The sequence below is a fragment of the Leptodactylus fuscus genome, chromosome 9 (genome assembly GCF_031893055.1).
Source record: "Leptodactylus fuscus isolate aLepFus1 chromosome 9, aLepFus1.hap2, whole genome shotgun sequence".
In the NCBI taxonomy this organism is placed as follows: Eukaryota; Metazoa; Chordata; class Amphibia; order Anura; family Leptodactylidae; genus Leptodactylus; species Leptodactylus fuscus.
The window spans coordinates 86395616-86420765 of record NC_134273.1 but is presented as its reverse complement, the minus strand read 5'-3'; the positions used below and the strand labels follow the sequence as shown (position 1 = coordinate 86420765).

General features: G+C 47.7%; 1 protein-coding gene across 5 annotated transcripts in view; it reads left to right on the top strand.

The window, feature by feature from the left end:
- GRIP2 (glutamate receptor interacting protein 2) overlaps positions 1–21354 on the top strand; it is a 202714-nt gene extending 181360 nt beyond the window's left edge. For all 5 annotated transcript variants that reach the window (XM_075286607.1, XM_075286609.1, XM_075286606.1 and 2 more), the window contains exons 3-24: positions 744–879; positions 964–1109; positions 1681–1764; positions 2456–2531; positions 4995–5140; positions 6674–6821; positions 8075–8244; positions 8909–9034; positions 9376–9534; positions 9653–9839; positions 12346–12491; positions 12825–12905; positions 14297–14360; positions 14755–14900; positions 15487–15631; positions 15967–16106; positions 16263–16442; positions 17051–17204; positions 18048–18168; positions 18990–19205; positions 19495–19641; positions 20892–21354. In XM_075286607.1, coding sequence (XP_075142708.1) covers positions 744–879; positions 964–1109; positions 1681–1764; positions 2456–2531; positions 4995–5140; positions 6674–6821; positions 8075–8244; positions 8909–9034; positions 9376–9534; positions 9653–9839; positions 12346–12491; positions 12825–12905; positions 14297–14360; positions 14755–14900; positions 15487–15631; positions 15967–16106; positions 16263–16442; positions 17051–17204; positions 18048–18168; positions 18990–19205; positions 19495–19641; positions 20892–21068 — 3095 coding nt within the window. In that variant the 3' untranslated portion in view covers positions 21069–21354. The remainder of the gene's footprint in view (positions 1–743; positions 880–963; positions 1110–1680; positions 1765–2455; positions 2532–4994; positions 5141–6673; positions 6822–8074; positions 8245–8908; positions 9035–9375; positions 9535–9652; positions 9840–12345; positions 12492–12824; positions 12906–14296; positions 14361–14754; positions 14901–15486; positions 15632–15966; positions 16107–16262; positions 16443–17050; positions 17205–18047; positions 18169–18989; positions 19206–19494; positions 19642–20891) is intronic.
- Positions 21355–25150: the final 3796 nt, after the last annotated feature.

The following is a 25150-nucleotide window of genomic DNA, read 5'->3' as shown; positions in this document are numbered from 1 at the left end:
TTTTTTGGGTCAATGAATATTTATATAATTTTAAGTGAACTGCTCTTGGTAAAAGTCTCCAGTCTACGCTTAGAAACACAGACCACATGCGGGGCGCAGACACTGAACATTATTCATTTTAGATTTGATTTTGGAAAAGCTGGATGATAACGCATTTGGCAACCGCTATGGTTTCCCCAGAGGATATCTGCTCACCCAGCTTTCCCAGGGTCCTGATCGGCATAGAGCAAGATGGGACCTGAAAATGCATCCATGCACAAATAGGCGGATAAGCTATTCTGGAGTCTTGGAATACAAGGAGCTGTCGCACATCTTTCCAAGGCTTCCAAATTGTCAAGTGTGCCTATTATAACTTTTCCCAACTTGCTGTTGGGACTCTTAGAAAGTTGGGTGGGAGCTATAACTGGTTGTATGGCTCTGGTTGTCACTCAGCTTTTCCAAAACCAGAAAGGAGTAACTAGAACCTATAACGACTTGTTGAGGGAGAATGGCCTTGCTGACCATAGACCTATCGGGATCTATGGCATTGGCTGAATACTTATCCCATCATTGTCCTTGCCATCTACAATGGCCGCTGCAATACTACATTGATGGGGCCACTACAGTACCTACCTATATTACCTATGGTGCACTTATCACTGACCTACCCAAGGGGATCTACACCAGGGTTAGTGATCCTACCCCCAGATGTGTAACCTTGGAGGGAGGGGAAGACTCATCTCGGTTGTCACTTTGCTCCTCAGAAGAGTTCCGGGGAGTGACGATTGTGGAGCTTATCAAGAAGGAAGGCAGCACGTTAGGACTGACCATCTCGGGGGGCACAGACAAGGATGGCAAACCCCGGGTGTCCAACCTGAGGCCGGGCGGCTTGGCAGCCAGGTGAGCTCCCTGACTTAGATCGCTGCCACTGATGTTTCAGAGTTCTGATGAGTTTGATAACTTTTCTATATTCTATTTCTACAGAAGTGACCAGCTGAATATCGGGGATTATATAAAGTCTGTGAACGGCATTAATCTGACAAAACTGCGACATGAAGAGATCATCAGCCTGCTCAAGAACGTGGGGGAGAGGGTGGTGCTGGAGGTGGAGTATGAGCTGCCCCCGGTCTGTAAGTCATATACTATATGGGGTCACGTCTAAGAGAATTAGGGGACACCAAGGAGGTATATAAAGATGGAGGATGCAGGACATAAGGAAATGCTAATATTCTTCAATAGGTTGTAACATTAGAGAACTACTGGAGACCCCAATAATTATAGGACAAGATCATACTCTAGGACAGTGCGAATAGTGAAAGATCCCAAACCCTTAATTTAATATCAGACCCAGAACAAAGCCCCTAAACACATCCACACCTCATAGTAATATCTGAAGCCAGACCAGACCCTGTAAGTCTTATCAGATCCTCTAGATTAATAACAATCTGACGTAAGTCACATCAGACTCAGGAAATCTATACAGACCCCAGACCCTAATATATCCACTGTCCATGGAGTGACGTCCAGAGGGGGCTGCAGATGTCACCGCACCGCGTCCTGCCGCCGTCATGGATCAATGTTCACACACTTGCATCAGATTAGGAAGGATTTAGGTTTTGACGCATTTAGTCCTTGGGATAAATCTGATATTTCTTCTTCCTCTGCGCTTCTCCCGTTTCATTTAGTCTTATTATTTCCCAGCTCCAGATAACGCCGCCATCATCCCAAAGACGCTGGAGATCACCTTGTGCAAAGAAGGCAACAGCTTTGGGTTTGTTATGAGAGGTGAGTACAGCAGCGTCCGGCTTAAAACACACTTTTCTTGTAAAAATGTAAAAAAAACAGAAGCATTTGAGCTCTTTCTGATTCTGGGAAAGCTGGCTAACAACCAAAAATGGAGGTGATTACAGTTTCCTAAAGGTTTGTTGCTCAGCTTTCCTAGACTGCTGAATTACAAACCAGCTGTTGCCGCCACATAAGGGAATGAGAAAGCAATTTTTGCATTCAGGAGTCTTGGAAAGCTGGGTAGCTATCCTCATTGGAGCTGTATTATCAACCAGCTTTCCCAGACATGCAGCGCCAGCTCAATATGTATTGTGCATTTTGACACTGACCCTTTATAATACGTTCGAGCTAGAATAAATCTGCCTCCAAAATAACTGCAAAAATCAGCATCTTGTTGATGAGACGGCATGAACACAGGCCACCACTTGGGGCAGCACAGAACGATCCCCTGGCAAAGTATAGATGCTGCTTGCGGTATTTTTCCATTTATGCTCCAGTGAGCTTTCACCCCACGTTATCCTCAGTGGTGAACTGCCCTTGTAATTCCCAGAGGGAGCAGAGATCCATATCTAACTCTGTATGTAGCGCTGAAGCTTGTGGAGCATAGAGGGGGGGGCTTGTAGTGTGCAGCGTGTCCCTGTCCCTTTAAGAATAGGCTCTGGTTATGAAATAATTGTACTTTACTTTACAGGAGGGGCGCAGGACGACTGGCACAAATCAAGGCCTCTGGTGGTAACCTACGTGAGACCGGGCGGACCCGCAGATAGGTAGGGATCAGAACACGTATCGAAGGAAGTGGGAGTAACCGGCATACAACAGGTTAAATGCAGCATTTGTGAGGACGACAGCAGGATCCGCAGCCTGGCACTTTCATAAATCCATCCCCCGTATTACTTACACCAGGCGGGGAGCGGGAGGCATATTGCAAATGACTGCTAATGTCGCTTTAATTCCACAGTTTAGGACGGTGGATGAGCGAGCGCCTCTTCTAATTCCACCGTTAAATACAAGTCCTGTCTTTTAGGAAAGAATTATTCTCCACCACATACGGAAGCCTAAAAATACAACATACATTTACATAATCCTGTAATCTCAATGTTCGATGATTCTGATAATCCAGAAAAATTGGTTAATCTGGTTTCTGACATGAAGGAATGAGCGCAGCTCCGGAGTGTAGTACAGGTTGCAACTGAAGATCAGTACAGGATAAGTAATGTAATGTATGTACACAGTGACTGCACCAGCAGAATAGTGAGCGCAGCTCTGGAGTATAATACAGGATAAGTAATGTAATGTATGTACACAGTGACTGTACCAGCAGAATAGTGAGCGCAGCTCTGGAGTATAATACAGGATAAGTAATGTAATGTATGTACACAGTGACTGTACAAGCAGAATAGTGAGCGCAGCTCTGGAGTATAATACAGGATAAGTAATGTAATGTATGTACACAGTGACTGCACCAGCAGAATAGTGAGCGCAGCTCTGGAGTATAATACAGGATAAGTAATGTAATGTATGTACACAGTGACTGCACCAGCAGAATAGTGAGCGCAGCTCTGGAGTATAATACAGGATAAGTAATGTAATGTATGTACACAGTGACTGTACCAGCAGAATAGTGAGCGCAGCTCTGGAGTATAATACAGGATAAGTAATGTAATGTATGTATACAGTGACTGTACCAGCAGAATAATGAGCGCAGCTCTGGAGTATAATACAGGATGAGTAATGTAATGTATGTACACAGTGACTGCACCAGCAGAATAGTGAGCGCAGCTCTTGGTTATAAAATTATAATACTGCCGCCAGAGGCCTTGCACTAGGTTGCAGTTTCCCAGTATCATTTCCATGTTCCCACTTTGTGACTATCTATTATATATGTAACTAGGACAGGATTATAGATCTGCAGTGAAATCTAAATGTTGCTTTTGAAGCTCTTTTAATCCAGAATCAACTGAACCGAGGAGATAACGGATTCTGGAATATTCTAGATGATTGGATCAGACCACCGTTCAATGTGTTTCCAAAAACTGAAAAATCCTTGCACATCATTTTTGACTGTATGCTTATTACACAGTCACTATCCCACCCATAATGGGGATGTATGTACAGCTCCGTGTAGTCTTAGTATGATAAGAGTTCTAGTGACATCACCTTTGTATGTGACCTTGACCGACCGATCATTCAGGCTGCCACCCACCATCACTGGCCTCATCAATCTCCCCTTCCCCACCATCACTATTGTTTTGACACAATAACCTTGTACATCAGGTTGCCCGAATCCCTGCTGAATCCTTCCGTCTTAGTTTCTTGATTCTTAACATTAAATGAATGAGCAAAATTTCCATTAAGATATGCAGGTGCCCCGGCAGTGACAGACAGACCTAAGCAGATTGTACTGATCAAAGTGAGACGCTGTCGGATATCGCGGATGATTTAGAGCTATTTGTCATTTTAATTTGCTCAGTTAAGCACATGGAAAATTCATCCAGACCGATAACAGAGAGTAATGCACGACTTCCAATGGACACCTGCAGTGGATGCAAGGGTTAATCTGTAATCTGATGTGTGGATTCAGTTTTTTTACCGCAGGTGTCCTTGTCCAAAGAATAGTCAGAAATAAATGGGTTAAATGGTAATCTGGATCTTGCAGCTATATCCGCTCCAACAGTATGAACAATACTACACATAATATGTAACTACTATAATACTACCTCCTATGTACAAGAATATAACTACTATAATACTACTCCTATGTACAAGAATATAACTACTATAATACTACTCCTATATACAAGAATATAACTACTATAATACTACTCCTATATACAAGAATATAACTACTATAATACTACTCCTATGTACAAGAATATAACTACTATAATACTACTCCTATGTACAAGAATATAACTACTATAATACTGCTCCTATGTACAAGAATATAACTACTATAATACTGCTCCTATGTACAAGAATATAACTACTATAATACTACCTCCTACGTACAAGAATATAACTACTATAATACTACTCCTATGTACAAGAATATAACTACTATAATACTGCTCCTATGTACAAGAATATAACTACTATAATACTACTATGTACAAGAATATAACTGCTATAATACTACTCCTATGTACAAGAATATAACTACTATAATACTGCCCCCTATGTACAGGTATAGAACTGCAGTCTTATTGCTCTTGTCCTGTTTCCTCTTTTAGGGAAGGCACTCTGAAGGTCGGGGACAGGATTCTGTGTGTGGACGGTATTGCTTTACACAATGTTCCTCTCTGTGACGCTCTGAACATTCTCCGGCAGTGCAGCCAGGACGCCGTCTTCCAGATTGAATATGAGGTTGCACTTATGGGTGAGAACTTTTCATAAAAATGCAGAATCTGTGAAGAATTGATGATATAACTGGAAGAATTTAGATGACTGTAGATATACAATTCATTAAATAGCTGCAAAAAAAACCCTAGATTTCAAGATGCCTGCAGCCACCACTAGGGGGAGCTTTGGAGTTTACTGAAGACTTTAATGGGGATTTTTTTATTTCATTGGGATGTGTGTATAATTTTGTATGCATTGGGCTCCCCCTAGTGGTGGCTACAGACAGATGTAATTTTATCATCTAACGCCATCTTATCCTACAGGGGGTATTAATGGAATATTAAGAAATTAATTAACACAGACATTTTTGGCCGTCTTGTTTAACCCAAACCATAAGCATAGATGCCGTATAATGGGAGCCTCACATGAAGAGGCCAGGAGGAGCTGAGCAGGTAAATATATAGTGGTGTTGTAGAAGATCCAGAATAACCAGTCGCTTATCCATGGACATTGCTGCTGTTTATATGCTGAAAGTCAAGTCAGTGATTGACAGCTTCTCCTCCATGACTGTCCATACAAAGAGAGCTGTCAATCACAGATGGCTCCGCCTCCTTTATGTGAGTCTACCTAGAAAGAGCAGAGAATTGATGATTGGTTATACTGGATCTTATTGGACCCGGCGTCCATGCGACTGCTCGTGGTCTCCCGGTGTAGCAGAGCTCTGTCCGTCTCTATTTTCCTCCTGTAAGTCTAATGGTTTCCCCGGTTGCAGTGGAAAAATGCAAATAAAAAAATAAAATAAAAAAATGTGCAGGTGTCTCGGGGGTCTCTTATGTCCTCATGGGGGATATATTATATGCAAACATGGCACATACATATGCATACTTAATATAAATGACAAAACTCCAAATTCGCCAGAGATTTCACATAGAATATATCAAAATGAACTTATTATTTGTACACTATTTTAGTTTCAACTTGGAATTGTAAAAAAAAAAAAATATATCAATCAAACCGGATGTAAATGGTCAGCACAAGAGGTGTAAACACAAACCAAAGTCACTTCTATAACCCAGGGATTCACATTGGAGCCATTTACCCCGTCCATGTGACGGTTCCGGTTCTGGTTCTGTATGGTGGTCACACAGGGGTTAATCCACTCTGTAACATGCGGACTGTACAGCGTCCTCCATGTGACGGTTCCCGTTCTGTGTGGTGGTCTCGGTCTGGGTCAGCAGTGTGAGCTGGAGGAAGGGGCCAGTCTGTGTGCGGTGTCTGTGCCAGTCCTGGCAAGTTGTTCTCCTCACCCCAGTAGGGACTGAAAAGCAGATTACTGATGCGTCTCGCTAGGAGTCATTTAACAAGTTGGAACCCTCCGAGGCGCAGTCACCCCACTTATCATCTGATGCAGGAAATTAATTGATTGGAGCGGAGCCAACTTCCTCTCTGTGGACTTCAGTAAAGAACGAATAACCCATCGAGGACTGAACTGTTGTATAAAAATTATACCATGGCCTAGAATATAAAGTAGAGGCAGGATAAACATTTATTTGTCTGTCTGTCCATCCAGACACTGTGACAAACGCATCAGGACCTCTGCTAGTGGAAATAGCCAAGACTCCAGGATCCACCCTGGGCATATCTCTGAGCACCGGCACTCACCGCAACAAGCAAGTCATAATCATCGATAAAGTCAAGCCTGCCAGTGTAGTTGACCGGTGAGTATTTGAGATGGAAAGTCACTGTGTACATACATTACATTACTTATCCTGTATTATACCCCAGAGCTGCGCTCACTATTCTGCTGGTGCAGTTGCTGTGTACATACATTACATTACTTATCCTGTATTATACTCCAGAGCTGCGCTCACTATTCTGCTGGTGCAGTCACTGTGTACATACATTACATTGCTTATCCTGTATTATACTCCAGAGCTGCGCTCACTATTCTGCTGGTACAGTCACTGTGTACATACATTACATTACTTATCCTGTATTATACTCCAGAGCTGCGCTCACTATTCTGCTGGTGCAGTCACTGTGTACATACATTACATTACTTATCCTGTATTATACTCCAGAGCTGCGCTCACTATTCTGCTGGTGCAGTCACTGTGTACATACATTACATTACTTATCCTGTATTATACTCCAGAGCTGCGCTCACTATTCTGCTGGTGCAGTCACTGTGTACATACATTACATTACTTATCCTGTATTATACTCCAGAGCTGAGCTCACTATTCTGCTGGTGCAGTCACTGTGTACATACATTACATTACTTATCCTGTATTATACTCCAGAGCTGCGCTCACTATTCTGCTGGTACAGTCACTGTGTACATACATTACATTACTTATCCTGTATTATACCCCAGAGCTGCGCTCACTATTCTGCTGGTGCAGTCACTGTGTACATACATTACATTACTTATCCTGTATTATACTCCAGAGCTGCGCTCACTATTCTGCTGGTACAGACACTGTGTACATACATTACATTACTTATCCTGTATTATACTCCAGAGCTGCACTCACTATTCTGCTGGTACAGTCACTGTGTACATACATTACATTACTTATCCTGTATTATACTCCAGAGCTGCGCTCACTATTCTGCTGGTACAGACACTGTGTACATACATTACATTACTTATCCTGTATTATACTCCAGAGCTGCGCTCACTATTCTGCTGGTGCACTCACTGTGTACATACATTACATTACTGATCCTGTATTATACTCCAGAGCTGCGCTCACTATTCTGCTGGTACAGTCACTGTGTACATACATTACATTACTGATCCTGTATTATACTCCAGAGCTGCGCTCACTATTCTGCTGGTACAGTCACTGTGTACATACATTACATTATAACTGTGCACTTTCCATCCTTCTACATACTAAGGCTTTGATGGCCTCCATGTGATAGGCGCCTGTACACACATGTCATTGTACCCCATCTTTTGCAGGTGTGGCGCTCTTCACCCCGGCGACCACATCCTGTCCATAGACGGCACCAGCACGGAGCATTGCACTGTCATGGAGGCAACGCAGCTGCTTGCGAGCACAACAGAGAATGTGAAACTGGAGATCCTCCCAGCCCATCACAGCAGGCTCTCTCTGAGGCCGCCGGAGACTGGTCAGTCAGTGCTGCGTGCAGGGCCCCCCTGGGTGGTGGGATCTGGGGCCGGCCCGCTGCCTGCAGTCAGTCTGCAGAGGAAAGCGCTCTTGTCATCCATGAAGGGCTGTCATCTAACAGGGCAAGGTTGGCGCAATGTATAGCAGCCATCTATAGGCCGGGACGTATCCCAGGGAGTATATCGCCAGCATGTGCAGGGTAGTATCACCGCCACATATGATGTTATGTATACAGTGTGACGTCTCTGCTGGTCACTGGTCAGATAATGGATAGAAACCAGTTAAACTGGAAATGGCTGCAGAGATGTAAGAGAGATAAGTGGCTGCCAGGCACCTACATCACCGCTTATTTCAGCTGTAAACATAGGATCAGATTCAGAGATGTCACCCTGGTAGAGCCCTGGTGATACTACAGTAGTGAGCGGCATGGAAAAGTGGGAGTGGTCTTATCAAAAGGCGTGGCTTAATATATTGGGCCCCTCTTATGTTAATATGTATATCCTAAATCCATTCTCACCCCCTGTAATCAGGAGTCTGGTCTGGGATCTAAGTTAATGCAGCTCTGGGTGTGAGTAGAGTAATATCCGCGCGTGCTACAATGGTGATGTGAACGCTCTCCTAGTTCTTTGAATATTCTGAGATTCCTCATTATTATATTCATACAGTTAAAGTGCAAAAAAGTGAGCACCACCACTGCTGGGACCCCTGCATCAACTACTGTCACACCCACCACCCCGGGCACTGCAAGACGCCCACCTGGAACCCCAGCTCAAATCAAGACTACTGTAAATGTAGGTATAGTGCACCCTGCCATCATCATGTGGTGCCGAGCCATACTGACTGTCACTGGAAACCGTCAGCAAGCTGCTCCATATACAGAGCCCTGCACGGCTTTGCAGCGTTCCTACAATACAGGGGGCAGGTACTTATAGTTTATTCCATCAGATGACAGCAGATGTTCCACAACTCTTAGCCTAAGGAGCAAACTGGTTGTAGATCCTGAACTTGCAGAGGATTCTGGGAGATTTTAGCCCTGACTTGTGGCTGCAGCTGATTTAAAAAATTTTGAGAAATTAGAATTTTCAGGAATGTTCTTTTCAATTATTTTTTTTTCCTTTCCTTCTCTTTGCAGCTTTGGTTGCCACAAACTTTTCTTCTTCTTCCTCAGCCGGAACGCCAGGGTTTAGTAGCAGCCAGAACTCCAACACCCTCCCCCGCTCCGCACATCAGATGAGCCCGAGGACCACCATGACCCGCCGGCGGCAGCGCAGGAAGGACCATAAAAGCTCATGTAAGCAGTGACCCCCCCCCACAATAACCCAGGTGCTGCTTGGTATGTGACTGGTGTAGAATATACAGGAGGTTCCCCCGTGTCATGGCTGCTCATTCTTCTTCTCCTCCCTTCTCAGTATCCCTGGCTTCCAGCACTGTAGGCCCCGGGGGGCAGATCATCCACACCGAGACCACCGAGATCGTCCTGCGCGGGGACCCTCTGAATGGATTTGGTATTCAGCTGCAGGGAGGGATATTTGCCACGGAGACCCTGTCCTCTCCCCCGCTTATCCGATTCATTGAGCCCGACAGTCCCGCGGAGAGGTGAGACGTTCTGTGAGTAATGTGTGTGGGGGAGGGGAAGTGACAGGAAGGGGTAACAGTGTAACAGACCCCAGCCCTGACCCCTCATCTATACAGACCCCAGACCAGACCCATCCTCTATACTGACCCATCATTATACAGAGCCCAGTGCAGAGCCCCCATCTATATAGAACCCAATCTTCCTATATATACGGACCCCAGAATGCCAAACACGAAACCCGATCCTATACAGACCCCAGACCAAGCCCTACATCCTTGCAGATCCCAGACCAGGCCCCTTTTTTTGTAGACCCTGGACACCAGAAGGTCCCATATATACAGACCTCTCATGTGTACAGACCTCACACCCCATGTGATACCGCAGTTGCCCCCATAGAATATATATCTTAGTGCGGCGCCACCAACCACGTGTGTCCTGACCCAGGAGCGGAGTCTGATGTCACAGTATCTGACACCAGGACACTTTATGGTGTCGCCCATATGGAGGGCTCCTCTCCTCAGGATTGTAAGTGGCTTTTCCTTTAGGACTATTCGGTGGCGCTAGTAATGGTGGTGGAGCCCTGACACCCTCCTGGATGACGGCTGACGTTACGGTCACGTGAAATCATTTAACTAATAATGGATAGTCCCAAGCACATGATGGATGGAGTTCCCCTTTAATGCCTTCGCGTCTCTTCAGGTTCCGGCTTCTCCGGGGCTTCAGCAGCAGGTTCAGACTCGGAGACTTTGTCAGAATGACATATTTTGTGCAGCACGCGTGAAATGGAAAGCAGCCATGTTTGCTGGGCGCTCTCCCACAAGGACGGCAGATCTATAGCTCCGCTCTCCCCGGCTTCTGCTCCGAGAGCTAATTGACTGCAAATTTTAATTAGCTTCTTTATCGACACCCAGGAACGATTCCATTTTCCTCGCCGTCCTCCTCCCCCGTCGTCTGTTCCTGTGTCTGGTTGCATTGCTTCCAGATAACTAAATTACAAAGATTGTTGCTGCTCCGTCCTCAGTAACGGGGTCAGGCCTTGGCCCAGGGGCAGACGCCATACTGTATCCCTGCGGAGGGTGACCCTTCTTATAATGAACTCCTCTGCCCACAGTCATCGCTCGCCCCCTCCGCTCATACCTGCCGGGCTCCACTATGTCCTCTCCAGCCCAGGACTCACCTGCAAAATGGAGAAAAAAATCATGAAAACGTTGTATAATCTGTGTGTTTTTCTGCGTACATCCATGATTGTCAGTAGAGCCGCAAGCTGTTGTTCTCTGGCCCCATATTGGCATCTATGGGATCCAGTGCCTAAACGGGCCACATCCCAAATCTGAAGGGGGTCAAATTAGTGATAAGTGGGGTAATGACTGCAGATCTCTGGGCGACACAAAGGGGGCAGTATAGAGCCCAAAATAATTGTAAAGCTTTCATAATCTAATGGAGTCGGGACCCCAGGTTTACTATGGATCCCCATGGTTACTTGTCAGACCCTTGTGGGGATTAAGGACAGTGACTACACTGGTGTACAGCGCTGTAGTCTATGGTGGTGCTATACAAGCAACAAGGACTAAACTACTGCAGAGACATCTGGTGGTTATCTACAGTACTGCAGGTGTATGGTTATACAGACAGTACTGCAGAGACCTCTGGTGGTCATCTAGTGTACTGCAGGTGTATGGTTATACATAGACAGTACTGCAGAGACATCTGGTGGTCATCCAGTGTACTGCAGGTGTATGGTTATACATAGACAGTACTGCAGAGACATCTGGTGGTCATCCAGTGTACTGCAGGTGTATGGTTATACATAGACAGTACTGCAGAGACATCTGGTGGTCATCCAGTGTACTGCAGGTGTATGGTTATACATAGACAGTACTGCAGAGACATCTGGTGGTCATCTAGTGTACTGCAGGTGTATGGTTATACATAGACAGTACTGCAGAGACATCTGGTGGTCATCCAGTGTACTGCAGGTGTATGGTTATAGTTAGACAGTACTGCAGAGACCTCTGGTGGTCATCTAGTGTACTGCTTATATTGTGGCTGTACTGCACATCAATGTTACTGCATGTTTATACCATCATGACTGATACGCTGGGGATAGTAGTTTAGGAGTCTACCAGATTATATATTTGCAAGAATGTCAAGAAGAACATTTATATAATTACATATTATATTACCTAGCACTACTAGAGACTGCCATGCAAAATATGCACAAAAACTGTCCACAAAACTAGTAGTGCAGTGCAAAGGTCATCTCCCAGCATGCTCTATTCATTTCTATAGGAGCAGAGCAGGTATGCATGCTGGGAGTTGTAGTTTCACAGCAGCTGTAATGCTGAAGGCTGCTGGCCCTGCTTTAGTGGCTATAGGCGGCCAATAGGGATACAGATGGCCTATCTGATCCGAAGTCCCATGGATAATGGTGGCTATAGTACAGCACAGATAACGTGAACAAGTTCTTGTTGCAGGTACTCGGCTTTCCCATGACTTTTTCTATTGCATTGATTCCCATATCCGCAGGTGCGGCCTCCTGCAGGTGGGGGACAGACTGCTCTCTATCAATGGTATTTTAACAGAGGATGGGACTCTGGAGGAAGCCAACCAGCTCCTGCGGGACGCCGCGCTATCCAATAAAGTCGTCCTGGATATCGAGTATGATGTGGCTGGTGAGTTACAAGGGATAGAAGACTATTCTGGCTTCAGTCTCTGCTCCCCCACAGTCTGTAACAGCCAGAAGAGCTGAGCTTCACGGCAGGAGTAACAGCCGGAGTGTGGGTTTGTGTGCACACATCGCCTGGTGCCGTCTGCCTCTATGATCAGCCCTTATTCACACTGAAAACACTAGAGCAGCAACAAATGTAGATGAGGATGACGTCCTAGATGTGTGCAGGGCCTGGCACAACCAGCACCTTATGGAGGGAGAACCTTCGGCTGCTGCTCTAGGCAATGACTCTATTAATATTTCCATTATTGATTCCCCTTTTTCTGCTTTCTCCAAGAGTCTGTGGTTCCGAGCAGTGGTACGTTCCATGTTAAGCTGCCGAAAAAGCGAGGCGTGGAGCTGGGCATTACCATCAGCTGTAAGTACTGGGGAGACATGTGACAATGGCTGTTCCTATCTATACTAGGGGACGACACATACTCCTATATACATAGATTTCCCGCACTCTCATACAGTATGCACTAGGCCTAGGGTGACACATATTAAAGGTGACTCTGAGATCCATACAACCGTTTACAAGAAAAAAATCTAATTCACTTAGTATTTTAGAGACGGCAAGAAGAATAAGAGCCCCCTATACAGACATCCTATAGGGTAGGACCAGACGCTGGGCCCCACATGGAGTATTGCAGACTAATGGACCGTCTGACCCCCTCCTGTAGAGAACTGTTATAGATCTCCGCAGGACTTAATGACCGGACACAGAAACGGTTAATAAATCCCATCGCTTGTGGCCATCTTCCTGCATTGTGTGAGTTATTAGCCGCCCCCACCCGCTGTCATTTCCCTCTGTGGCCATGGGGTGAATATTAAAGCCATGTACGATCCTATAATCCAGAGGTTTATATCCCCAGCGCTGCAGTCGTGTGTCACAGGGAGCGGCCGCCGCCATCGCCCCTCACGTCTTCCCCTCGTTAATCATCTCCAAAACGGAGGCCCCAGCAGAGACGTCGCTGAATTAATGAGACGTTTATTATCCGGACGGGAATCGATCTTCTCGTGTATTTTTCTTGCCGCTCTTCCTGTCCCTGTGGAAGGAGAAGTCCTGTGATTTATTCTCTTTACTTTCCATCATTTCTATCCCAGGAAATCCTGGACCAGCGTCTGCATAACAATGTGCCAGCGAGCTGCATGCAAAGCTCTGCCCTGTACGTGGGGTACTGGGGGCGAAACATGTGCCCTATAGGAGCGTTACTAGGGGTGAAGCATCTGCCCCACATGTGGTACAAGAGGCAAAGTATCTGCCCTGTATGTGGGGTACAAGGGAGAAGGTGTCTGGCCATATGTGTGGGGCAGGGGGTGAGGTGTATGCCCTATATTTGGGGGCAGAAGGCGAGACGTTGCCCTATATGTGGAGTACAGGAGGCGAGGCGTCTGCCCTACATGAGGTACAAAGGGGTGAGGCCTATACCCCAATACGTGGGCCTATACGAGCTGTGTCATGTGTTGGGTATTGGGATCTCCGCACACGGGGTCAGTTTGAGTGCTGGGCGCACAGTGTGATCACATGACACAAGAGGTAACGGCAGCCCCTGAGGCCAAAACTCACAGCCCAGCAGACAAGATGGCGGAGGCTTCACCCTATAACTCCCCACTATATATGTATGACTGGGCCCAACCACCTGGTCTCACTGTGACAACCAGCACGTTGCTGCCGCGCCTCCTCCGACCTCCGTGTCATGTGACCGCACTGTCCCGCAGCCGCAGCCTCTGAACTTATTAACTCTTGTTATTCCTCTCTGTTCACAGCCAGCAGAAAACCCGGGGAGCCCCTAATAATATCGGACATCAAGAAAGGCAGCGTGGCACACAGGTAGGGGCGCCGTGTCCGCGTATGAGGACGGGCTAAACCCATCCCTGTAGTGATCTCCGTACTGTATCACATCAGTATACGTAACATGGAGTCCAGGAGTTATAGCTCACAGAGGAGGCCTAGACCAGATACAATTGTCCCAAACCCTCAGCTGTGAGAAGTATTAGGTCTGTAGCAGACAAGAATTCTCCGCGGAGGTCTGAGAAGTCAAATCCCACAACTTTAATAGGTTTTCTATCAATTCTGTTAATGTACAGCTGTAGTGGGGTGACGTCAGTAGTTGGGGGGGGGGGGGGGGGGTTATAGGTTAGGATGTGATGCGTAGGAGTCAATGTGAGAGGTCGTCATTACCCTGCGCTGCTGCTATAGAGTAACCTGTGGCCCCTCACTACAGAACTGGCACCTTGGAGCCCGGGGACAAGCTCTTGGCAATAGATAACATCCGACTGGACAACTGCTCCATGGAAGACGCTGTGCAGATCCTGCGCCAATGTGAGGAGCTGGTGAAACTGAAAATCCGAAAGGATGAAGACAATTCAGGTATAACCGGATACGATATCTGAGGGCTGGTGCGTGGCAGAGGTGATCACAGCTGCCAAGAGATGACCGATCCCATATACCAAGCTTAAAGGGGGTGTCTAGAGCATAAAAATGTCCATTAACAAAACGAGCCAGTCCTGGAATATGACATATGTGACCTAGTATGGCACCACCTGCTGTATAGAGTGTTCAGCAATGTGCGTGTCCACCTACTGAGCCGAGGACTGGTGGTCGCACATGCTCAGTCACTCTCCACACTCAGGTCTTTATATAGGGATATCTGGTCACCACAGGGAAGCCAATAGGAATCGCTGCCTGTCAGGAAGGAGCAGAGACTGCGGCGGGGGGCAAAAATATTTTAGTACTCACAAATAACTCCTAGAATAACTGCACTACCCTCGTATAAACACTAGATGGCACTAGGAGTATGACCATTATAATCTACTACTGCACCACATACGGTAAGTGTATATTATATAGGGGAGGAGTCATATATGCGAGAATACTGGTATTAATACACATCTATGGAATAAACGATTCATCTACCACAAATGTCTATATATTCATTCATTCCCTTGTTTTGCAGATGAGCAGGAGACAACAGGCGCCATCATCTACACTGTGGAGCTGAAGAGATATGGCGGTCCGCTGGGTATTACGATATCAGGGACTGAAGAACCCTTTGATCCAATTGTTATTTCCGGGCTGACAAAGAGAGGGCTGGCTGAAAGGTGAGCAATGCTGGAGACTGTTATACCATAACCTGCAGTACCACTCCTGGCCACCAGGATGGTGGGGCGCCCCTATGTCCAGGGTAGGCAACCTTTGGCACTCCAGCTGTTGTCAAACCACAACTCCCAGCATGCATACTTGCTCTGCTGTTCTTGGACCTCCCATGAAAGTGAATGGAGCATGATGAGAGTTGTAGTTTCACAGCAGCTGGAGAGCCGAAGGTTGCGGACCCCTGCCCTATGTGATGCTGTTTACAGGCCCCGGTGCTGCCGTTGATCTTTTTGCCTCTGTGCTATTACTATTTGCTGTAGCAGCGTTTCGTGTCTTTTTGCAGAACTGGAGCAATTCACATCGGAGATCGGATCTTGGCCATTAACAACGTGAGTCTAAAGGGAAAACCGCTGAGCGAGGCGATTCACCTGCTGCAGATGGCCGGGGAGACGGTGACCCTCAAGATCAAGAAGCAAGCGGAGAGTGAGTGGTCTGCACTGCAGGGGTGGGGGCTATGGGGCCAAATAAAGGAGGGGGCAGGGGGTTGTGGAGGCCAAGGAAGGAAATCGGAGCAGAACTGTTGGATTTTATGGCGCCTCTATGGTCAGCGAGGTCTCACCTGTGGTCTTGGTTTTCCAGGGTCACCGTCTCAGAAGCTCTCTGATGGGGTAAATGAAGGCAGTGACCCTGAAGACGACCTCACCGACTCTCAGAAGACCAGCAAGTTATCCGAAATCTACTCCACAACCATCCCCAGTGTGGACAGCGCCCTGGAGTCTTGGGACGGGTCTGGTATTGATACGGGCTATGGAAGTCATGGTAAGAAGAGCCTTATATTAGGACAGCCCCTGACTGCGGGATCCGGGCACCATAGACGAGGGGCCATAGATCTTTCCCTAAGATTTAGACCCTGGTCTATGGTTTAGGTTTTCCTGCTAAATACTGAGAAGGGACATCATGGAGATGACAACATTAGGACCAGACCATCGCACATCCCGAGCGCCATACAAAGTGTCTTAGCTATAGGTCACGTCCATTTATATAACCCCCCCCCCAAACATATAATATACAAATCATATAACAAACAAGTCCCAACATAATCATGGACCAAACCCCAGACCCTCTAAAGCCCTTCAGTACAGACCCCTAATACAGATCCCTCAAGAGCCCTTATACCCAATCCAGAATTAGACCCCCAACCCTCTAATCTACCCCTTAATGAGACCTCAGACCAGAACCCCCCCCTCCCCCCTTTTCCTCGTTCCCTCCACTTCGAGGCGCCATCACAAACACTGGGGCAGATGTACTAAGCTTAGTGCAGAATTGTGGTGCAAAGTAACCCAAAGTGTCCTAGATCTGGTTAGTGCCACATATCCTCAGAGCCCTCCCCTCCCCCTCCCCGTCACTCACTTTGCACTTTCCTCCAGGTAACTACATGCATCAGGCTGTGGGAATCTCTTTACACCCCCACGAGTGGAGAACGAGCCGGCAGAAGATGAACACGCCGCCCGTAGAGCACCGAAAGAGTTACCCCTTCCTGGACGGCAGCTTCAATGAGGAGGAGTGGGACAAGCCAGCTCGGTACGTGGCAGGGAGGCGCCGCTGATCCCTCCTAGATTACCTGGCCACTAATAGTATCCATAGGAGTTGTCACCCAGCTTTCCATAGACCCTGACTATTGCATTGTTATGTCCTGGTACAACGCCCCACTAAATGTTTTTGGAAGGTTCATCCTGAGCTCACTGGTTCATGTACGTTGCATCATGAAAGTTATGCAAAGGTCTAATATAATTTACAACATCTCTGCTTCTTGTCAGTGAGCGGGGACCTCCTTGTTCAATGCTGAGGTTTTGCTACAGTTGTATCCAGTCTATCCAGGTTTGGACTCTCTAACAGGAAGCAGAGATACTGGAAATTGTAACTGGACACTGAATGTGAATTTAGGGTCCCACTAACCTCCCCTCCCCCCATTCACCATCATGGCCGCCCCCAGTGACTGCCCCACAGATACCTGGAGGTTCTTCTCCTGCCATCATGTTCTCACCTCGGTGTCTGTTCTCCTCTGTGTTCTCTTCTCTCTTCCTAGGTCTTCTATGTCTCAGCTCTGAACCCATCACCCCTCCTCCTGTGTACTAACAACTCCCGGGGCCTCCTGGTTTTGCTATTTTTCTTTCTCACCCCTGTCCCTCCATGTTGTCAGTTCCATTGTCTCCACCTGCATGTCCTCCTCCACCTCCAGCCTCATGTCCCTTTGCTGCTCCTTCTCTTGGAGAATGATCTGGTGAGTGCGTTGCGTTGTCGGGATGAGTGGGACCTCGCGGTGCGCACTCATGATATGTAGACTTGTATCTGAAGACCTGACAGTATGAGCCGCAATGGTACTCAGAAGAAGCTCCTGAAGACTCATCATGTTTGGTTCAACAGATACCCCAGCCAGCCCAACGGCCTGGAGACCGAGCACGATGATAGTTTCTGGCGAGTTTTTGGGGAAGCTTTGGAAGATCTAGAAACGTGCGGACAGTCGGAGCTCCTCAGGGAGATCGAGGTAATTGGTGCTGGTGGATTTTATAGGATTATCATAATTTAAGAGGCAGGAGCGTAGATAGAACTTGGGGACCCCCTTGTCTACCCAACGTAGCTTCACCTAATCCAGCCGCAGCCCCAACAAGACTGTCAGCTGTAATGTTCCCAATGTAGCTGCTCATTACGGATCTAGAGGGGTGAAGGGTTTCATCTACATCCCTGGTGGTCTAGGGCAGTGAAGGGGTTAATGTAAGCATCCCTGGTGGTCTAGGGCAGTGAAGGGGTTAATGTAAGCATCCCTGGTGGTCTAGGGCAGTGAAGGGGTTAATGTAAGCATCCCTGGTGGTCTAGGGCAGTGAAGGGGTTACTGTCTGTATACCTGGTGGGTGATGGCGAAGGGGATGGGTTATTGGAGCATCAGTGGTGATTTAGGGCAGCAAAGGGGATGATGTTAGTGCAGTTTAGTGATCTAGGGCCGTAATGGGGGTTAATTCCCATATAAATGGTGGCATTAGAAGTATGACCATTATAATATACTACTGCACACGGTGAATGGAGTATGATCAGATTACCCAGTGGTCTAGGCCAATGTGGGGGTTACTGTTGATATGCCTGGAGGAGTGCAGGGAAAGGGTTAATGCGGCTCTGCAGTCTGATCTACAAAACAGTTCACAGCTGAGCAGCGGTGACAGCCAGGAGGGTTCTGCATGCAGCTTTGGATGTGAGTAGAGTATAATCTATAATATTACATGCCCAGTTTGGATTAATGTTATAATACTCCGTGGTGCCGGCCTTGTACCCATCCCCTTGCCTGTGGGGTCACCCTGTGATTCGCTTCCTTAGGCTTCCATCATGACCGGCACTGTGCAAAGTATTGGGCTCGACAGCAGCAAACTGCTCCTAGAAAACGCCAATCAGAGCAGCCGCTTCCTGCATCGGAAAGGAGGATCCCACCACCCTAAAAACAGCCCCAAAAAAGAGAACAAGCTCAACCAGGAAAACAAGATCCTGAAAGAAGACGGCCAAGATGTGACCGCAGCTGCTGCAGAACTGCTGAAGGTGATGACACAGTCCTAGCCCTTATATCCCTCTCACCTCATCTCGTACTACAATGGCCCAGGTGCAGAGATCTGCGCTGCCGTATGCCGGGTCCTCAGTGTGAAGGAATGGCCCCCAGTGTGTGGCCCCTGCATACAGCAGCCCAGACCTCAGCTACTCGGACCAGGCTGAGGCAGATGATGATAATGTGACACTACAGGACTCCCAGACCACTGAATACTGGCCAAGCCCCATAGCCCCTTCCCCTGTCTGTGTGCCATAAGCAGAACATGGCCGTCTGTCTCTGCAGGTCACCGTCATGAAGGACTTGGAGACAGATGATTTTGGCTTCAGCGTCTCAGACGGGCTCCTGGAGAAAGGGGTTTATGTCAATATGATCCGTCCCGGGGGTCCAGCGGACAGGAGCGGCCTTCAGCCTTACGACAGGATCCTGCAGGTGAATATCGCTACCAATTGTGTACCAAAAATCACACAGAGCAAGGAGAAGAAGCCATTATATACAAGGTGTCCTTCATGTGTAATAAATGTATCACTAGAGAGAAATTACCGGAAATGTCCTCGAATCCAATATCAGTGGGAATTACTATAGGATGAAAGTCTGGATTATCAGAGAGACAAACAGCACATGTAACCTGTAGTGTCCTCCTGATAACCAGCCATGAGGTCCTTATTGTGGTCAGGTTATCTTCTCCTACATGTAGTGTCCTCCTGATAACCAGTCATGATGTCCTTATTGTGGTCGGGTTATCTTCTCATACATGTAGTGTCCTCCTGATAACCAGCCATGAGGTCCTTATTGTGGTCGGGTTATCTTCTCATACATGTAGTGTCCTCCTGATAACCAGCCATGAGGTCCTTATTGTGGTCGGGTTATCTTCTCATACATGTAGTGTCCTCCTGATAACCAGCCATGATGTCCTTATTGTGGTCGGGTTATCTTCTCATACATGTAGTGTCCTCTCCTGATAACCAGCCATGATGTCCTTATTGTGGTCGGGTTATCTTCTCATACATGTAGTGTCCTCCTGATAACCAGCCATGATGTCCTTATTGTGGTCAGGTTATCTTCTCATACATGTAGTGTCCTCCTGATAACCAGCCATGATGTCCTTATTGTGGTCGGGTTATCTTCTCATACATGTAGTGTCCTCCTGATAACCAGCCATGATGTCCTTATTGTGGTCGGGTTATCTTCTCATACATGTAGTGTCCTCCTGATAACCTGACCACAATAAGGACATCATGGCTGGTTATCAGGAGGACACTACATGTATGAGAAGATAACCTGACCACAATAAGGACATCATGGCTGGTTATCTTCTCATACATGTAGTGTCCTCCTGATAACCAGCCACGATGTCCTTATTGTGGTCAGGTTATCTTCTCATACATGTAGTGTCCTCCTGATAACCAGCCATGATGTCCTTATTGTGGTCAGGTTATCTTCTCATACATGTAGTGTCCTCCTGATAACCAGCCATGATATCCTTATAAGTCTCAGACCATAGAAGGTTCCTGCATTCATGGTTGTATCCATTGGCCAGTGACCTAGACAGGGGCAGCAGTCTTGTAGGTGAGGATATATGGGGGACCCTCCCCCTCTAGTATAACACTATACTATAATACTATGTAATGTACGGATGTGCCCATAACTGAAGCCCCCCCCCCATGTGTCTCCCCCTACAGGTGAACCACGTGCGCACACGAGATTTTGACTGTTGCCTGGCAGTGCCTCTCTTGTCTGACGCCGGGGACAGGTTAGACCTGGTCATCAGCCGGAAGTCTCTGCCCAGCGGGGTACGGGAGGAGACCCTTAAGCACCCCACTAGTTTAGAATCCAAGACGAGCACAAAGACCCTCTGAGGAGCCCAAAATGACTTTCCTGTATCCCCTGCCCTAGAAGAAGCAGCCATCAGAGTAAGCGGCACCTCACATTGGCCATCGCCTCCTGTTTTTACTTGCCCCATGTTGTCTGGTGGGTTCACTAGGATGTCGGCGCCCCCCGTCCTCGCAGATCACCCCTCCCCCCTCATGGTGCTATCACTTTATTATTTGACTCTATACCTCATATTAGGAATAAGAAGAATCTCCCCCTTAGTTTATGACCCGGAGAAGCGGGAACCCTCCTTGTGCTTTGTGCAATGTGTGTTGCGGATATATTAGGTGACCCCTCCCCCCCCCCCCCTCGCACATTTCTAGTATTTATACACTATTGCACTTTATACGCCCCCGCGCCCTTCACGCTCACTATTTATCGATTCACTAGATTTCACGCCCCACTAATGCACAAATTCTCTTAATATGGCCGACCTGCCGTTGTGTCCCCGTATCTGGTCACACTGGGCGGCCCCCGAAGCACTGCCGTGACACTACGACCCCCCGGAGAGCCACAGCCCGACCCCAGCACTGAGATGGAACACGATTGGTTTATTCCTTACTACCCACAATGCACTTCAAGGACCGCACCTCAGCGCCGTACATGGCGCCACGAGAACACGCACTTCTCTCCCCTCATCAACCTTCACGTGCAAAATAATTTGTGTCAGCCAATCAGAATTCATCGTGGTGAGCGGGAACAGACACTGATTGGCTGCTACAGACACCCCCACCCCCACTGGTGATAATGGCGGCCATTTGTTGTAAGCGTGGCTTAGATTTTTATTCACACCTTCAGCAGTGTATGGCGGTCAGCATGTTGTATTACGCAGCCTGCCGCCATTGTTATGGGGTCTCCTCATGTGTGATCGCACCTAATGGCGCCGTAACCGCGGCAAATGCATCTCATGTCTAAAAATGGAGGAAAGTGATTGTAAATGGCACAAACCGGGGCCTGTAGGGGAGGGTTACCCAAAGCAACCAATCAGAATCCAGCTCTCAGTGCAGGTTAGGATGTAGAAGCTGTGACCTGATTGGTTATATGAGCGACTCCGCCCTGGTCACTGGTTTCTAGGTGAGGCCTGGTCTCTGAGCAGCCATTTTAGCAGTTCCCGCCCTCCGGTGATGAATTCTGAGGTAGGTCAGCGGCCATTTTGTAAGCTAATAGAAGACGGAATAATAATTTTTTTTATATAAAATGTGTTGAAATAATTGTAAGGCGGCGAATATCGAGGAACATGAGTTATGTGTTCAAGATGGCGGCCAAAGAAATGCGATGTTTATACAGATCGCTGCCATGATGCCAATAGCAGTGTTGTCCTCTGAGGCATGCTGGGAGTTGTAGTTTGGCAACAGCCTGACAAGATGGCCGCCACAGTACATCCCCCAGTCCTGTCTCTAGCCAGGTAAGTGGATTCCGTCTACAATGGTTGCCGTTGTGTAACTTACCCAGTGTCCCATAGCAGCTGCGGGCGCCCTGTCCGCTCCCCCCCCCCGCCTGGCGCCCTGTCCGCTCCTCCCCCCGTCCGGCGCCGCCATCTTTCTGCCATTTCTACGTTACGTGCCATAGCAGGGACTGAAGGTATTTTTATATGCAATATTTGTGGGTACAGAGCCCCCCGATTCTTGGCTTTAATGGTCTCCCTGTACTCTTCCTTCCTATGCATTCTCGCGTCCGTTTCCCGCATTACCAGAGGAGTATTTTTATCCGTAACTGAACTTGTAAAGTATTTTTCTACAGATTTAGGATTTCTTATGTATCCGGAAAGCACAATCCGAGCGGCGCAGGAGAGAGTTTATTTTATTCCTGTTCTGGGCACATTTGTAAATAAAGTTTTCTGTATTTAAAAGCAAAGAAAAATGAAAAATTGTGGGGAAAAAAAGGGTTTTTATTAATAAAATCTGGAATTTTACATGTGTGGGGGCCATTTATTTCCTGGGTATTTATCAGAGACCCCTCCGAGCTGCTGGGACTTGTAGTTCTTGTTAGGCGTGGCCTCCAGCAGACACTTTACTGCTTTATGATAATTTTATGGATTATTCTCCATTCACAAAGATATTGTAAAATTCTGCCGATTGCCCTCGGAAACCCTGAGCGGATTGGTGCGCGAGGGTCTCTCTGCTCCCACAATGCACCGCTCTATGGTAACAGGAAGGCGGCAGAATTGGATTTGGATGCAAATGGAGCAGAGAAGTGTTGTGGATGTTTTATCAGACGTGATTGTGTGACTGATGACCCGGCTGGTCTCCCCGTGGATATGGGTCTCCCGCCAGGTCTGTCCACGTCATGTGACTTCTACAATAACTGGTTACTTCAGGGTTTGTGTCCTGTCTGCATACATTACCTGCAATATAACAATTCTTTACCATCCTCTTGCAGATCCTCTGTTACTCCTCCTGGAAATCTGTGAATAAATCTACGGCTGGCTATTTCTAGCTGAGGTTGTGTCCATCGCTCCTGCACAGAGGGGGAAACGGAAAGACCCAGTTTAATCCATTCACCTATTTCCAGGAGGAACAACAGAAGAACATCACAATGTAGAATGCTAAGAGAAGATGCTTCGGAACAAATTACAAGTGTCTGATGTAAGGAGGACTCGCCACCGCCTCTCCTGACAGGTCAGTACACACATGGAAGACTCGTTGCTGCCTCTCCTGACAGGTCGGTACACACATGGAGGACCCGCCGCCTCTCCTGACAGGTCAGTACACACATGGAGGACTCATCGCCTCTCCTGACAAGTCGGTACACACATGGAGGACTCGCCGCCTCTCCTGACAGGTCAGTACACACATGGAGGACCTGCCACCGCCTCTCCTGACAGGTCAGTACATACATGGAGGACCCGCCGCCTCTCCTGACAGGTCGGTACACACATGGAGGACTTGCCGCTGCCTCTCCTGACAGGTCGGTACACACATGGAGGACTTGCCGCTGCCTCTCCTGACAGGTCAGTACATACATGGAGGATCCGCCGCCTCTCCTGACAGGTCGGTACACACATGGAGGACTCGTCGCTGCCTCTCCTGACAGGTCGGCACACACATGGAGGACTCGTCGCTGCCTCTCCTGACAGGTCAGTACATACATGGAGGATCCGCCGCCTCTCCTGACAGGTCGGTACACACATGGAGGACTCGTCGCTGCCTCTCCTGACAGGTCGGCACACACATGGAGGACTCGCCGCCTCTCCTGACAGGTCGGCACACACATGGAGGACTCGTCGCTGCCTCTCCTGACAGGTCAGTACATACATGGAGGATCCGCCGCCTCTCCTGACAGGTCGGTACACACATGGAGGACTCGTCGCTGCCTCTCCTGACAGGTCGGCACACACATGGAGGACTCGCCGCCTCTCCTGACAGGTCGGCACACACATGGAGGCCGCACAGACGATAACGGGTTTCACGATTTTAATCTCTTTATTATTGAAGTTAATTACAAAAGCCTCTAATACAGGATATAAGAGCGGAGTGAAGTCAGTGATACAGTGTATACAGGAAATATATGCCACCCCTCCCCTGCTGGGAGCCACACTCACTGCCAGTGGGGAGAGGGTTAATGCTGGACCTTAGGTTGGTGACCCCCATCATTGTATCGTCAGGTTATACGTATATAGACTTGGTGATCTGATTTCCCTGGTTTCTACATTCAGTTTCATATCATGTAACACTTTTGCTTTATCGACCAGTGAAGGTGCAGAACGTGGCCAGGACCGTTACTGGGAATGATGAGTGTACGGGGGCCCGAGCAGGGGGCCACACCTCACATTGTGTGTACCTGCACTGTGCCCCCCCCTCTCTGTACTGTGTGGGTATAAAGGTTAGATGGATTTCTGTATTAGACAACTCATTTTATGTCTTACAAAGCAGAAGGGACGACAACAACCAAGGACCAAGATGGAGAAGACGAGGTAAATGCAAATGTCCTAGAGCCCGATGATGGAGCTAAAATCTTACAGGGTTATATCAGGACGGGGGAGGGGATGATCAGGATGGGGGAGGGGATGATCAGGACGGGGGAGGGGATTGTCAGACATTTCAGAGATTTTACAAAATTCTGTTTAGAA